Source organism: Mytilus galloprovincialis, chromosome 12 (genome assembly GCF_965363235.1).
Source record: "Mytilus galloprovincialis chromosome 12, xbMytGall1.hap1.1, whole genome shotgun sequence".
Classification (NCBI taxonomy): Eukaryota; Metazoa; Mollusca; class Bivalvia; order Mytilida; family Mytilidae; genus Mytilus; species Mytilus galloprovincialis.
This window is the reverse complement of record NC_134849.1, coordinates 45,365,668-45,380,971: the sequence shown is the minus strand read 5'-3', so window position 1 is coordinate 45,380,971 and position 15,304 is coordinate 45,365,668. Positions and strand designations below refer to the sequence as shown.

At 32.4% G+C, this 15,304-nt stretch overlaps 1 protein-coding gene across 1 annotated transcript in view; it reads right to left on the bottom strand.

Annotated features, from left to right (window-relative positions):
• Positions 1–224: 224 nt before the first annotated feature.
• LOC143053681 (uncharacterized) overlaps positions 225–15,304 on the bottom strand; it is a 29,632-nt gene continuing 14,552 nt past the window's right edge. Inside the window, exons 7-13 of the mRNA XM_076226469.1 lie at positions 12,259–12,369; positions 10,958–11,074; positions 8,427–8,537; positions 4,296–4,409; positions 3,424–3,540; positions 2,861–2,971; positions 225–352 (exon numbers count right to left, since the gene is read on the bottom strand). Of these exons, the coding sequence (XP_076082584.1) occupies positions 225–352; positions 2,861–2,971; positions 3,424–3,540; positions 4,296–4,409; positions 8,427–8,537; positions 10,958–11,074; positions 12,259–12,369 (809 nt within the window). The remainder of the gene's footprint in view (positions 353–2,860; positions 2,972–3,423; positions 3,541–4,295; positions 4,410–8,426; positions 8,538–10,957; positions 11,075–12,258; positions 12,370–15,304) is intronic.

The following is a 15,304-nucleotide window of genomic DNA, read 5'->3' as shown; positions in this document are numbered from 1 at the left end:
ATTTCGTTAGAAGTTTAACTTGTCCCTTTTATTAAAAGAATTTCAAATTTAAGAATTGTTCTTTGACAAATTTATTTATCCATTGAATTGTATTAAATTCTATCATATATAAGAACCTTAAATAGCTAACTATACAGTTTTTGTTTTACTCATTGTTGAGGGCTAATTTTCAATTGTCTCTATGGCAATCATACAACATCTCCTTATATAAGTTATATATATTTTTAGTATATTTCCTTACTTTCACAGTTTCTTCCAATGAAGTTACCAATACATTCACAGTATGCTTGTTTAGTTGTTGGATCAACTTTGCAGGTTCCATTTTTACAATTTATCAAACTGCATGCGTCATCTGAAAATATATAGACTAAATTTAAATTAAATTAAAAAATAGTTTTTTTCAACAGTAGTATCTATTTATATCATTTTAAATCTTTTTATGCAATTAAACATGAAAGATGTTTTTTTTAATTTAAATTCATAATCAAAGATAAACTAGAGGCTCTAAAGAGCCTGTGTCGCTCACCTTGGTCTATGTGAATATTAAACAAAGGAAGAAGATGGATTCATGACAAAATTGTGTTTTGGTGATCATTATGTGTTTGTACATCTTACTTTACTGAACATTCTTGCTGCTTACAATTATCTCTATCTATAATGAACTTGGCCCAGTAGTTTCAGTAAAAAATGTTTGTAAAAATTTACAAATTTTATGAAAATTGTTAAAAATTGACTATAAAGGACAATAACTCCTTAGGGGGTCAATTGACCATTTCAGTCATGTTGACTTATTTGTAAATCTTACTTTGCTGTACATTATTGCTGTTTAAAGTTTATCTCTATCTATAATAATATTCAAGATAATAACCCAAAACAGTAAAATTTCCTTAAAATTACCAATTTAGGGGCAGCAACCCAACAACGGGTTGTCCGATTCATCCGAAATTTTAGAGCAGATAGATTTTGACCTGATAAACAATTCAACCCAATGTCAGATTTGCTCTAAATGCTTTGGTTTTTGAGTTATAAGCCAAAAACTGCATTTTACCCCTATGTTTTATTTTTAGCTATGGCAGCCATCTTGGTTGGATGGCCAGGTCACCGGACACATTTTTTTATACTAGATACCCCAAAGATGATTGTGGCCAAGTTTGAATTAATTTGGCCCAGTAGTTTCAGAGGAGAAGATTTTTCTAAAAGATTACTAAGATTTACGAAAAATGGTTAAAAATTGACTATAAAGGGCAATAACTCCTAAAGGGGTCAACTGACCATTTCGGTCAAGTTCACTTATTTGTAAATCTTACTTTGCTGAACATTATTGCTGTTTACAGTTTATCTCTATCTATAATAATATTCAAGATAATAACCAAAAACAGTAAAATTTCCTTAAAATTACCAATTTAGGGGCAGCAACCCAACAACGGGTTGTCCGATTCATCTGAAAATTTGAGGGCAGATAGATTTTGACCTGATAAACAATTTTACCCATTGTCAGATTTGCTCTAAATGCTTTGGTTTTTGAGTTATAAGCCAAAAACTGCATTTTACCCCTATGTTCTATTTTTAGCCATGGCGGCCATCTTGGTTGGTTGGCCAGGTCACGCCACACATTTTTTAAACAAGTTACCCCTATGATGATTGTGGCCAAGTTTAGTTTAATTTGGCCCAGTAGTTTCAGAGAAGAAGATTTTTGTAAAAGATTACTAAGATTTACGAAAAAATGGTTAAAAATTGACTATAAAGGTCAATAACTCCTTCAGGGGTCAACTGACCATTTTAGTCATGTTGACTTATTTGTAAATCTTATTTTGCTGAACATTATTGCTGTTTACAGTTTATCTCTATCTATAATAATATTCAAGATAATAGCCAAAAACAGCAAAAATTCCCAAAAATTACCAGTTCAGGGGCAGCAACCCAATATCGGGTTGTCACATTCATTTGAAAATTTGAGGGCAGATAGATCTTGACCTGATAAACAATATTACCCCATGTCAGATTTGCTCTAAATGCTTTGGTTTTTGAGTTATAAGCCAAAAACTGCATTTTACCCCTATGTTCTATTTTTAGCCATGGCGGCCATCTTGATTGGTTGGCCGGGTCACGCCACACATTTTTTAAACTAGATACCCCAATGATGATTGTAACCAAGTTTGGTTTAATTTGGCTCAGTAGTTTCAGAGGAGAAGATTTTTGTAAAAGTTAACGACGACAGACGACGGACGACGACGGACGACAGACGACGGACGACGACGACGACGGACGACGGACGCCAAGTGATGGGAAAAGCTCACTTGGCCCTTCGGGCCAGGTGAGCTAAAAAGACTCATGCTACTAAAAAAAGATAATATGCAATTTAGTGAAATTCTATGATTGATTTGGCTCCAGCATTTAAATTCTACCTTTGCCAAATATAAGCATCATTGCTGATAAAACTCAACATTAAAGCCAAATTAAGATTTGAGTTTAATCAAAATATTTCGTTACAAGTTTGACTTGTCCCTTTTTTAAACGAATTTCAAATTTTAGAATTGTTCCATGTTCTTTGAAAAATTTATTGATCCATTGAATTGTTTTAAATTCTATCATATAAGAACCTTATAAAGCTAACCATACAGTTCCTGTTTTTTAACTCTGACTGGCTATACAGCCCACGCAGAGTAACATATGTACGTTCCCCTCATTTCAGATATTCTATTGTAAGAAACTGTTCTCTGATTGGTCAGAAGTTATATACTAAACACTTTTTGTTAGTTTTTATTTTCAACTGAACTTGAAATTTGATGGAGAGTTGTCTCATTGTCAATCATACCACATCTCCTTATTTTTATATTGTAATTTGTAGAATCATACTTACTTTGACACCGATCCCCTAAGAATCCTGGAGGACAGTCACAATATCCAGTCCTATTAGCTGTATAACATGTACCAGGACCACAATTTATAGCTCCACTTCTACATGCACTGACTAAATAAAAATTGAAATCATTATATACAGTCAATGATCCATTTTTGGGGAGTTAAAACTTTTTCAATTTTTAAATGGACCTCCTTGGCCAAGTGGTCTATTTCAAGTAGTCTTACTACTGTATAACGCTTGTAAAAACTGAGGTTTGGAATTTGTATTTGACATGTAGCAGGTACATTCAACTCAAATACAAAGACTTTAAATTTGGAATTTGAAGATTTTCCACCAGCCATATACATTTTAAAGGAGTTAGACCAATGACTGGTTAGCTAAAGAGTCAAAATATTGTATCTGAGTAGTTACATTGTGATATTTCTACCTATGAAATGTTACAACTTGCACTTTAAAATTCAACTCTGTACATAGGCCTAGTATAAAACAGGTTATCATGAAGTTAATTTTATATTTGTATCATTCCTCCAACATCCATACTTTCTAATCCTAGTACTTACATTCACATCGATCACCTGAGAATCCATCAGGACAGCTGCAATTGATATTTCCATCTGCCAGTAATGTACAACTACCACCATGGAAACACCTAGAAGCAGGGTTGTCACACGGAGAGACTGAAATAAGTAATAAATATCACTTTTAACTGAGCATTTCAGTGTAATGTTATATGGTATATTAAGGCTAGGGATGTAAATGAGAACTTGAATAAATTAATTCAGCTGTTAGCTTTCTCATATAAAATTGTTTTACATTTGTCATTTCAGGGCCTTATAAAGCTGACTATGCATAATGGGCTTTGTTCATTGTTGAAGGTCTTATGGTGACCTATATTTGTTAATTTCTGTGTTGTTTGTTCTCTTGTGAACAGTTGTCATATTGCAATCATATCATCACATCTTCTTTTTTTCATTAAATACTGTAAATTCAGAAATTATTGCGTGCATTTATTATTGCGAATTTGCCATTTTAAGCTTAAATCATGTAAATGTCCTTTAATTTTTACCATTTTGAGAAAAATCATATTTAATTCATATAAAATATTTCAAAATGAGGGTTTAAATTAATGTGTTTACAACTCTGTTGCATTTTTCGCAATAATAAAAACCTTGCATTAATTTCTGAACTTACAGTACTCAACTTTAGCTCAGTATAAACAAGTATCAAATATAAAAAATGTTACTTGACTTATTGATTCCCTGTCAGGAGATTCAGGACAATGTCCTTCTTTTTGCATCTAATCATTTTCTTGTGAATGCCCCTAATAGACTACATAGTAATCACTGCAAGATGAACGTTTGATAATAAAAAAAGAAAGATTTCATATATTTGTGCTTTATTGTGTAAAATCTTAGTTTAGTTAAGAACTCACTTTCACAAGACTTTCCACTAAATTGTCCATTACACATACACATAGCCTGTCCAGTTGTTCTGTTAAACTGACACTGTCCATTACCACTGCAATCTACACCTGAGCAAGGATCATCTAAAACATAAATAATTTTTAAAAGATCAAACTTAACTGGACAAGCTTGTAACCTCTTAACATCATTTACTGTGGATATATTATTATTGTTGTTCAGATACCAAATTTCATGGTTTTTCCAGGATACAGATGAACTATGAATTTAGGTGTTCAACGAATTAGACTATTTCAATTAGTTTGTATGCTGACTTTTGCAAAATCATGAAATCACATGTTCATGTCTTCATACTATATAGTGTCCTTATATTAGAGGGTCTCCATGGTACATTATATGTCTTCATGTTACATAGTGTCATTATGTTAGAGTGACTCGATGGTACATATCTTCATGGTAAATAGTGTCATTATGTTAGAATGACTCCATTGTACATCATGTCATCATGTAAAATAGTGTCATTATTTTAGAGTGTCTCCATGGTACATCATGTTGTCATGCAAAATAGTGTCCTTATTTTAAAGTGTCTCCATGGTACATCCTGTCTTCATGCTACATAGTGTCCCTATGTTAGAGTGTCTCCATGGTACATCATGTCTTCATGCTACAAAGTGTCCTTATGTTAGAGTGTCACCATGGTACATCATATCTTCATGCTATATAGTGTCCTTATGTTAGAGTGTCTCAATGGTACATCATGTTGTCATGCTATAGTGTCCTTATTGGAGAGTACGAAGACTAGGGTACATGTATTTTATTGTGATGTGTTATAGACATGTAAGTCTAGTACATAGACATGTAAGATATTTTTGATGTATGTTTTAAATTGGTACTAATAAAGCATATACTGTTTAATATTCTGTATTTTTTATGAAAGTTATTATGTAGGAAACAGTAACTGTGTGAAATAAATTGTATTATACTACGTAGTCTGGAACATATGATAATTGAAGCAAATAAGTTTTAATTAACATTTAATAAAGTAAAGTTAGAACATTTATAAGATTATGATTCTTGTAGAAATATTGAATTACTGCCATTTGCATATATTTGATAAACCAGTTGAAGTTCATGTTATAATTTACCAGTTCACAGTAATAATCCACTGAATAATCCAACTGTATGTCTTGTATTTTTGTGAAGATCCAATTGTAGCAACTGTAGTAGATCGTAGTAAATCGTAGTAAATTCCACACACCTGTGCTAGAATTTATGAATGAAATGTATTGACATGCGGAGTAGAACCCATGTGTCACTTGGGACGATTGTTCAATAAAAACACTATTTTTACGTGTTGGCAACTGTTTTCACATACTTCTTGTAATTCCTTTTAGTATTTGTAGTCAACATCTTCAATGTTTTGCAGATGTTAATGCTCACTATCCTTGCTATTTGTCATTTTGGTCCGCCGGTGACACACATAACTTTTCGCAATGTTGTTTATGTATTGTGACTTCCGGGGGCGCTGTATATATTGTTGTATTTTTAGTTACCATAGAGATTTGTTTAGTACCATGCAAACTTTGTTTCTTATATAAAGGTTACTAAAATTGTATATTGTGATTTTTGTAATTTATTTAAGAATTCAAAAATTTAGTTGGACGGCAAGCGTGCGATCCAACAATCCAACGATTTTCCATCTTTGCCAACAATACAACATTGGCGTAATTTCGACGCTAGTCGTCAGTTCTGCTCAAAATTTTGTTTATTACAGTTAGTATTTTATTTGCTGGTAAATTATTTTAGTCAAAATGGTTAATTTTTCTTAGAAACTTCATTTTTTTAAAAGGTTAAATTGTAAAGGAAAATAGTAAAGTTAGCGTTTTCAAAGTTTAAAAGGAATATTTCATTTTAGCAGACTCTTTAGAGCTTTATTTCTAGTTTATCTTTTAAAAGTTAGGATTATTGAAATTGTTCATTGAAGTTCATGTTTACTGTTAACGTTGTCTTTTTGTAATAAATAGGATTAAATAGGAAAACATTTGACAAGTAAGGGATAATTTCCTAAAGGTCTGGAAATTATAATAAACAATACAGTTTATGTATGGTATAAACTGTATTTCATTGTTAGTTATTCAGGAAAGGTTCTAAATATAACTACTAATAATAAACATTTTTTATGTAACTGGTGAGGTATCAGTTACAACTATATACAAAAATGTCAGAAAGAGGTATTCTGGTTAAATTCACTTGAAGTTAGGATTTTCTCTTAGGAAATTTATTTTCTTAGTAAGATAGCAGAACTCAGCCTTTTTATGTATTTTTCTGACACACCAACATAATATCTCTTGAGTGTAGAGATAAATTAATAAATATCTCTTGAGTGTAGAGATAAATAAGAAAATATCTCTTGAGTGTAGAGATAAATTACTACATGTATTATACTGAAAAGATTCTTGTCATATCTTGAATAAATAAAAACATATGATTCTTGAAATGAATAAAATATAGAAACTTATTTATGTGACTTTTAGCAAATGCCTATATTATACTGACCAGCTCATATCTTGTCATACTGACTTTGTAATTTACAAACTACTCATAAAATTTGAGTAAAAACTCTTGGGTTGAAGCATTTAAAGCCCCTGCCCGCTACATTATGTTAGAGTGTCTCCATGGTACAGCCTGTCTTCATGCTATATAGTGTCCTTATGTTAGAGTGTCTCCATGGTACAGCATGTCTTTATGTTACATAGTGTCCTTATGGTAGAGTGTCTCCATGGTACATCATGTCTTCATGCTACATAGTGTCCTTATGTTAGAGTGTCTCCATGGTACATCCTGTCTTCATGCTATATAGTGTTCTTATGTTAGAGTGTCTCCATGGTACAGCATGTCTTTATGTTACATAGTGTCCTTATGGTAGAGTGTCTCCATGGTACATCATGTCTTCATGCTAGATAGTGTCCTTATGTTAGAGTGTCTCCATGGTACAGCCTGTCTTCATGCTATATAGTGTCCTTCTGTTAGTGTCTCCATGGTACTTCAAGTCTTCATGCTACATAGTGTCCTTATGTTAGTGTCTCCATGGTACAGCATGTCACCATGCTAGATAGTGTCCTTTAGTTAGTGTCTTCAAACTATGTGTCGTCATGCTACATAGTGTCCTTATGATAGAGTGACTCCATGGTACATCATTTCTTCATGCTACATAGTGTCCTTATGTTAGAGTGTCTCCATGGTACACCATGTCTTCATGCTACATAGTCTCCTTATGTTAGAGTGACTCCATGGTACATTATGTCTTCATGCTACATAGTGTCCTTATGTTAGAGTGACTCCATAATACAGTATGTCTTCATGCTACATAGTGTCCTTAAGTTAGAGTGTCTCCATGGTACAGCATGTCATGATGCTAGATAATGTACTTTTGTTAGTGTATCAAAGAACTACATGTCTTCATGCTACATAGTGTCCTTATATTACACTGAGAGTGTCTCCATGGTGCATCATGTCTTCATGGTACATAGTGTCCTTATGTTAGAGTGTCTCCATGGTACATCATGTCTTCATGCTACATAGTGTCCTTATGCTAGAGTGTCTTCATGGTACATCATGTCTTAATACTACACAGTGTCCTCAAGTTAGAGTGTCTCCATGGTACAGTATGTCTTCATGCTACATAGTGTCCTTATGTTAGAGTGTCTCCATGGTACAGTATGTCTTCATGCTACATAGTGTCCTTATGTTAGAGTGTCTCCATGGTACATCATGTCTTAATGCTACATAGTGTCCTTATGTTAGAGTGTCTCCATGGTACATCATGTCTTCATGCTACATAGTGTCCTTATGCTAGAGTTTCTTCATGGTACATCCTGTCTTCATGCTACATAGTGTCCTTATGCTAGAGTTTCTTCATGGTACATCCTGTCTTCATGCTACATAGTGTCCTTATGCTAGAGTCTCCATGGTACAGCATGTCTTAATGCTACAGTGTCCTTATGTTATAGTGTCTCCATGGTACATCATGTCTTAATGCTACATAGGGTCCTCATGTTACAGTGTCTCCATGGAGAGTTGTCTCATTAGCACTCATACCACATCTCCTTATTTTATATTGTAATTTGTAGTATCATACTCACTTTGACATCTATCACCTAAGAATCCTGGAGGACAGTCACAATATCCAGTCCTATTAGCTGTATAACATGTACCAGGACCACAATTTATAGCTCCACTTCTACATGCACTGACTAAATAAAAAATGAAATTATTATTACAGAAAATGATCCATTTTTGGGGAGTTAAAACTTTTTCAGTTTTTAAAATGGCCTCCTTGGCCAAGTGGGCTATTTCAAGTAGTCTAACTACTGTATTATGCTTGCAAAAACTGAGGTTGTGAGTTTGTATCTGGCATGTGGCAGGTGCTATCAACTGAAATCCAAAGACTTTAAATTTGGAAAAGTTTTGTATCTGAGTAGTTATATTATGATATTTCTACCTATGCAATGTTACATCGTGCACTTTAAAATTCAACTCTGTACATAGACCTAGTATAAAACAGGATATTAGGTCAGGTTTTTTTAATTTGTTGGTTTACGGATTTTCCCCATGAAAAAGTCGGGTCGGTCGGTCAGGGAAAAAAAAAAAATTTTCAAGCCAGAAAAATATGCAAAATAAATATATATTTCACCTTTCTAATAATATGTTTCTTATGCTTTTTTGTCATCATTTCTTAAATTTTAGTTTGATGAAATATTATTGCTCAACTGTCATAAACATCGTATGAAATTGTCTAATCATTTCCTGTAAAAAAAGGGGAGGGGGGGGGGGGGGGGGTTGCACGGACAAAGACGAAATTAAATCGTCATTTCACAAACAAGAAAAACAGATTCGCGTAGCTCTTAATCAATTCCAGAAAACTTGGTGAATAATGATCTTCAAGCACGAAAACTGATAAAGTAAAAAATGTAAAAACGTTGTACGAAAATAAGTTTGAACACACGTGTCAAAAATGTAATAGACTCGTCCACTGGAAAAACGAGAATATTGGGTCAATCTGTTGTCATGAATTCTCGTTTTTTACCAATGAACGATATTTTTTTTTATCTATGAAACAAGAAAATTCCAAATGATTTGTTAATATTCAGTACTTTATTTGATGTTTTCCACCTGTCCACATTTGGACAAGTCTATTTCTATGAGATGATACATCTTACGGACTGATAAATAAGGGAAACAAACTTATTGTGTAATCGGTTTTAAACACAGGTTTCGTTCTGCAAAATTATTTGCGCAAACGACATTTCAAGGTCAGTTATAATTGATTTGTCTATTTTTAGAAATGTACACTGGAAGTTTTTTTTTCACAACAGAAAGTGTTATCAATTTTGTTAGTGTTTAATGCATTTCATTTCATGAAAAAGAATATTTTAATTATTTTTCAGGGATAATGCATTTGTTAGGGTCGGCGGCAATAATAAAGCACGAAAAGTCAATTTTATTTTTATTATGGAAATCAGCAAAATTGGGTCGGCAGATCTGTAAACCAACAAATTAAAAAATCCTGGCCTTATGAAGTTATTTTAATTTTGTATCATTCCTTTATCAAATCTGGAATAAGAAAATAATTTCAGACATAAGTTTTAGTTCTGAAACTAGATTTTTGATTGCACGGTAAATATATACAATTTGAAAGTTCAGGATGTTTCAATTTTTCATGCAAAACATAAAAAGATTTATATTTTTTATGCAAGACAGCACTATTATAAGAAATCATGAGTGGAAAGCTGCATCAATTGAAACCAATCGCATAAAACAATATCAGTTTTATAATTTCTAATCCTAGTACTTACATTCACACCAATCACCTGAGAATCCATAATTTCTGAAAATGAGTTCTTACGTTCACACTGATAACCTAACAATTTCTAATCTGAATCCTAGTTCTTATGTTCACACTGATCACCTGAGAATCCAAAATTTCTAATCCACACTGATCACCTAAAAATCAATAATTTCTAATCCTAGTTCTTACGGTCACACCGATCACCTGAGAATCCATAATTTCTAATCATAGTACTTACGTTCACACTGATCACCTGAGAATCAAAAATTTCTAATTCTAGTTCTTACATTCACGACGATCACCTGAGAATCCATCATTTCAAATCCCTGTATTTACATTCACGCCGATCACCTGAGAATCCATAATTTCTAATTCTAGTTCTTAAATTCACGCCGATCATCTGAGAATCCATAATTTCAAATCCTAGTTCTTACATTCACACCGATCACCTGAGATTTCATAATTTCTAATCTTAGTACTTACTTTCACACTGATCACCTGAGAAACCATTATTTCTAATTCTAGTTCTTACATTCACGACAATCACCTGAGAATCCATCACTTCAAATCCCTGTACTTACATTCACGCCGATCACCTGAGAATCCATCATTTCTAATTCTAGTTCTTACATTCACACGGATAACCTGAGAATCTATAATTTCTAATCCTAGTACTGACGTTCACACTGATCACCTGAGAATCTATATTTTCTAATCCTAGTACTTACGTTCACAACGATCACCTGAGAATCCATAATTTCTAATCCTAGTACTTACATTCACACAATCACCTGAGAATCTATAATTTCTAATCCTAGTACTTACATTCACACCGATCACCTGAGAATCCATCAGAACAGCTACATTTGATATTTCCATCTGCCAATAATGTACAACTACCACCGTGGAAACACCTAGAGGCAGGGTTGTCACAAGGAGAGACTAAAATCAGTAAAAATTTAGTAAGGGTGTCAGTAAATTGTTTATTATAATGATATTTGTAAATCAAAATAAATATATATATTTGTACAAAAAATATTAAGACTTACAAAATACACCTGACCAAATGGACCAATAAGTCACCTTTTACTTTCGATTCAATATAATTTTTTCAATATCACATGTAAATTGCCATTTTAAATTTAAGTATGAGAGAAAGATAATGAAGATTTAAGAATTAGAGTTTGTAAAAGTTCAAATATAACATTAAACTGCGCATTTCAATGTAATGTGATCTATACTTCTAGATTATCATTGGTTATCTCAACGAGATTGATTTTCTCGCTTGAGCCGGTATGGCGAAAGCGAGAAAAGCAATCGAGTTGAGATGACCAATGATAATCTGTTTATCACTATTTTACCTATGACGACATTGTCTATTTCATGTCAATTTCATTAGCAACGCCACGTGCCTCCTTGGTTTTAAAAAAATAATTTTCCATCTCACGCGATTGACATGATATGAAAATTTATCCAAAAAAAAGATCAAAGGAAAAATGCACAAAATAGGGATAATCGGGAGTATTGAATACCATAAGGATACTGGACTATTTAAGGATGTTTGCGTGTCATATTTTGGAATTTTTGTCAGATTTTAGGAATCCCCTGGTTTTATTCATTTGAATGCTGTAAAAAATTTTGCCCAAATTGACCCCCATTTTTCTTATTATAAATCTTTTACAGGTATAACTATAAGCAATCTGGAAAAGTCTAATAAAGTTTAGTTGTTAGATCTACTTTGCTGGTTCCATTATTACAATTTATCAAACCACATGGGACAGCTAAAAAATATATAGACTAAATTTAAATTAAATTTTTAAGAATAATAATATCTACGGTATCTTGATAATTTCAAACCTTTTTATGTAATTACATATGAAAGATGTTTTTTGAACGAATGCATGTCATTTATTAAACATTACAATAATGATCGAGAAAGACTCATGCTACTAAAAGAGATCATGCAATTGAGTGAAATTCTGTGACTTTGATATTTTTATTTTTTTTCAATAGCAATTGTTGTTTACAATTTTGTGCTTTGGTCCTTAATGAATACCAGAAATTGTCTCCATGACAATCATAACACACATATCCTTATATAATTATTTTTTAGTAGAATTCCTTACTTTCACAGTTTCTTCCAATGAAGTTACCAATACAATCACAGTATGCTTGTTTAGTTGTTGGATCAACTTTGCAGGTTCCATTATTACAATTTATCAAACTGCATGGGTCAACTGAAAAATTCATACAGACCTAACTGTTACTTCATCTAAATTTAAATTAAATTGCAGAACATTTTTTTTCAACAATAGTATCTATTTTGATCATTTTACAGCTGATTGCATTGATTGCATAGGTAAATTTAATATCTTTGGTTAGCTTTCTTGTTAGCTGAACTGTAAAGTCATTATTAGGTTAGGTAATCTACCCTCCTTTTAGAGTAGACTAGTCAGACAGACAAATCTATCATGTCTATCTGTCTGTAGTACTAGGCTACTTCGAAAGGAGGGTAGTATACCTGACCTAATAATGACTTCAGGGTTCAGCTAGCAAAAAGCAAGCTAACTAAAGATATCAACTTTTTCTACACATTCAATGCAATCGGCTGTAAGATATTTTTTGAACGAATGTCTTATTCAATGATTACTCTTCAAGACCCTCATGCTACTAAAAAAAGATCATGCAACTGAGTGAAATTCTGTGTATTTTGTAATAATTTTGAATGTCTGCATTATGACTGAAACTATCCTTCCTATGGGAAAAATGCTTCCCAATAAAATAGACGATTAAAATTACAAGCCAACAACTTCTACATTTCCAATACATTACTTAATATATACATTGAATCACAACATAAATCAATAATGTCTTGTCTTTTCTAATCACTATAGAAATCAATACATTAATGTTTCCTTGCACACATTTATTTAAAGTCCACTTAAAGATTTGGTAAACCAGTTTTATAAAAATGATAATCTAAAAGTTGCACTTCCATACATACATGAGCACTGCAATAGATAGTTTTCAAATTATGTAGTTTGAGTTTGAGTTAACTCCCTTGGCCAGTTTTGGAGATCTTAATTATATATACTGCAAATTCAGAAATTATTGCATGCATATATTATTGCGATTTTGTCGTTTTAGACTTAAATGCAATTTTATTTTTTACAATTTTGAGAAAAATTCTGTTTAGTGCATATAAAATATTTCAAAATGCAAGTTTACATTATTGCATTTATAACTCTCGCAATTTTCAGAATAATAAAAACCTTGCAATAATTTCTGAATTTACAGAATAAACATTGAATTGCAACATGCATTAATCAATTATGTCTTTTTTTTTCTAATCACTTTAGAAATCAATAGCTATTATAATGTTTCCTTGCCCACAGTCATTTAAAGTCCCCTTAAAGAATTGTTGAACCAGTTTTATAATAATGATGATCTAAAAGTTGCACTTCCATACATACATGAGCTACTGCAATAGATAGTTTTCAAATGATATAATTTGAGTTTGAATTAACTCCCTTGACCACGGATTTGGAGGTCATTATTATATATAACTAACCAAATTTATTTTAAACATGAGTTACACACAATTCTGACAAGATATCCTAACTAGGTTATAGAAATGAGAGCAGGCAGCTAGAAATAATAAATTGCTTCGCTGAGTACAGCTGGATACGACTGCAGAGGTTCAACCCTAAACAGTTGGGACAACAATGGTCACAATATTGGTGCTTGATACAGGTCTGAATTTGGATTGTAATCAAATATTTGACACATAATAGGTTTCGGACACAGAATAACTGTAGTCAAAGAACTTAGAATTGGTTATATGATTTGAATTTATATTTTTTGCTTTGTGCAATTCACTATGCTGTTGTGAATTAACCCCCCCCCCAAAAAAAAAGGCAAACCTCCCCTTTTTTGCTTTTGTGCAATACACTATACTGTTGTGAATTGACCTCTCCCCAAACCCACCCCTAAAGAAAATATTAATGTTTACCCCCTTTTTTGCTTTTAAGCAATACACTATGCTGTTGCCTATTAATCCCGCTTTCCTTTTTCAAGTCCAAAACCTGACATTTCTTTATACATAATTTACAAGTAGTGTAAGGGAGGTAAATCCAAACATACACAACATTGTATTTTAAATGTATATGAATTACCGTCCTTACAATGCTTTTAAATTGTCTTAATTGTCCATTAAATTTAACCAGAAAAAAACTAGTTTGTCCCCCTTTTTTGCCCCTAATTTCTAAATGGTTTGAGCATACATGAGCTACTGCAATAGATAGTTTTGAAATGATATAATTTGAGTTTGAATTAACTCCCTTGACCATAGATTTGGAGGTCATTATTATATATAACTAACCAAATTTATTTTAAACATGAGTTACACACAATTCTGACAAGATATCCTAACTAGGTTATAGAAATGAGAGCAGGCAGCTAGAAATAATAACGTGCTTTGCTGAGTACAGCTGGATACGACTGAAGAGGTTCAACCTTAAACAGTTGGGACAACAATGGTCACAATATTGGTGCTTGATACAGGTCTGAATTTGGATTGTAATCAAATATTTGACACATAATAGGTTTCGGACACAGAATAACTGTAGTCAAAGAACTTTGAATTGGTTATATGATTTGAATTTATATTTTTTGCTTTTGTGCAATTCACTATGCTGTTGTGAATTACCCCCCCCCCTCCAAAAAATAAAAAGAAGGCAAACCTCCCCTTTTTTGTTTTGTGCAATACACTATACTGTTGTGAATTGACCTCTCCCAAAACCCACCCCTAAAAAAAATATTTAATGTTTACCCCCTTTTTTGCTTTGAAGCAAAACTCTATGCTGTTGCCTATTGATTCCCCTTTTCTTTTTCAAGTCCAAAACCTGACATTTCTTTATACATAATTTACAAGTAGTGTAAGGGAGGTAAATCCAAACATACACAACATTGTATTTTAAATGTATATGAATTACCTCCCTTACAATGCTTTTAAATTGTCTTAATTGTCCATTAACCAGAAAAAAAACTAGTTTGTCCCCCTTTTTTGCCCCTAATTTCTAAATGGTTTGAGCCATAACCCCCCTCCCCCCCCAAAAAAAAAGTTGATCTCAACCATCCCTTTGTGGTATGGAAACTTATGGAATAATTTCA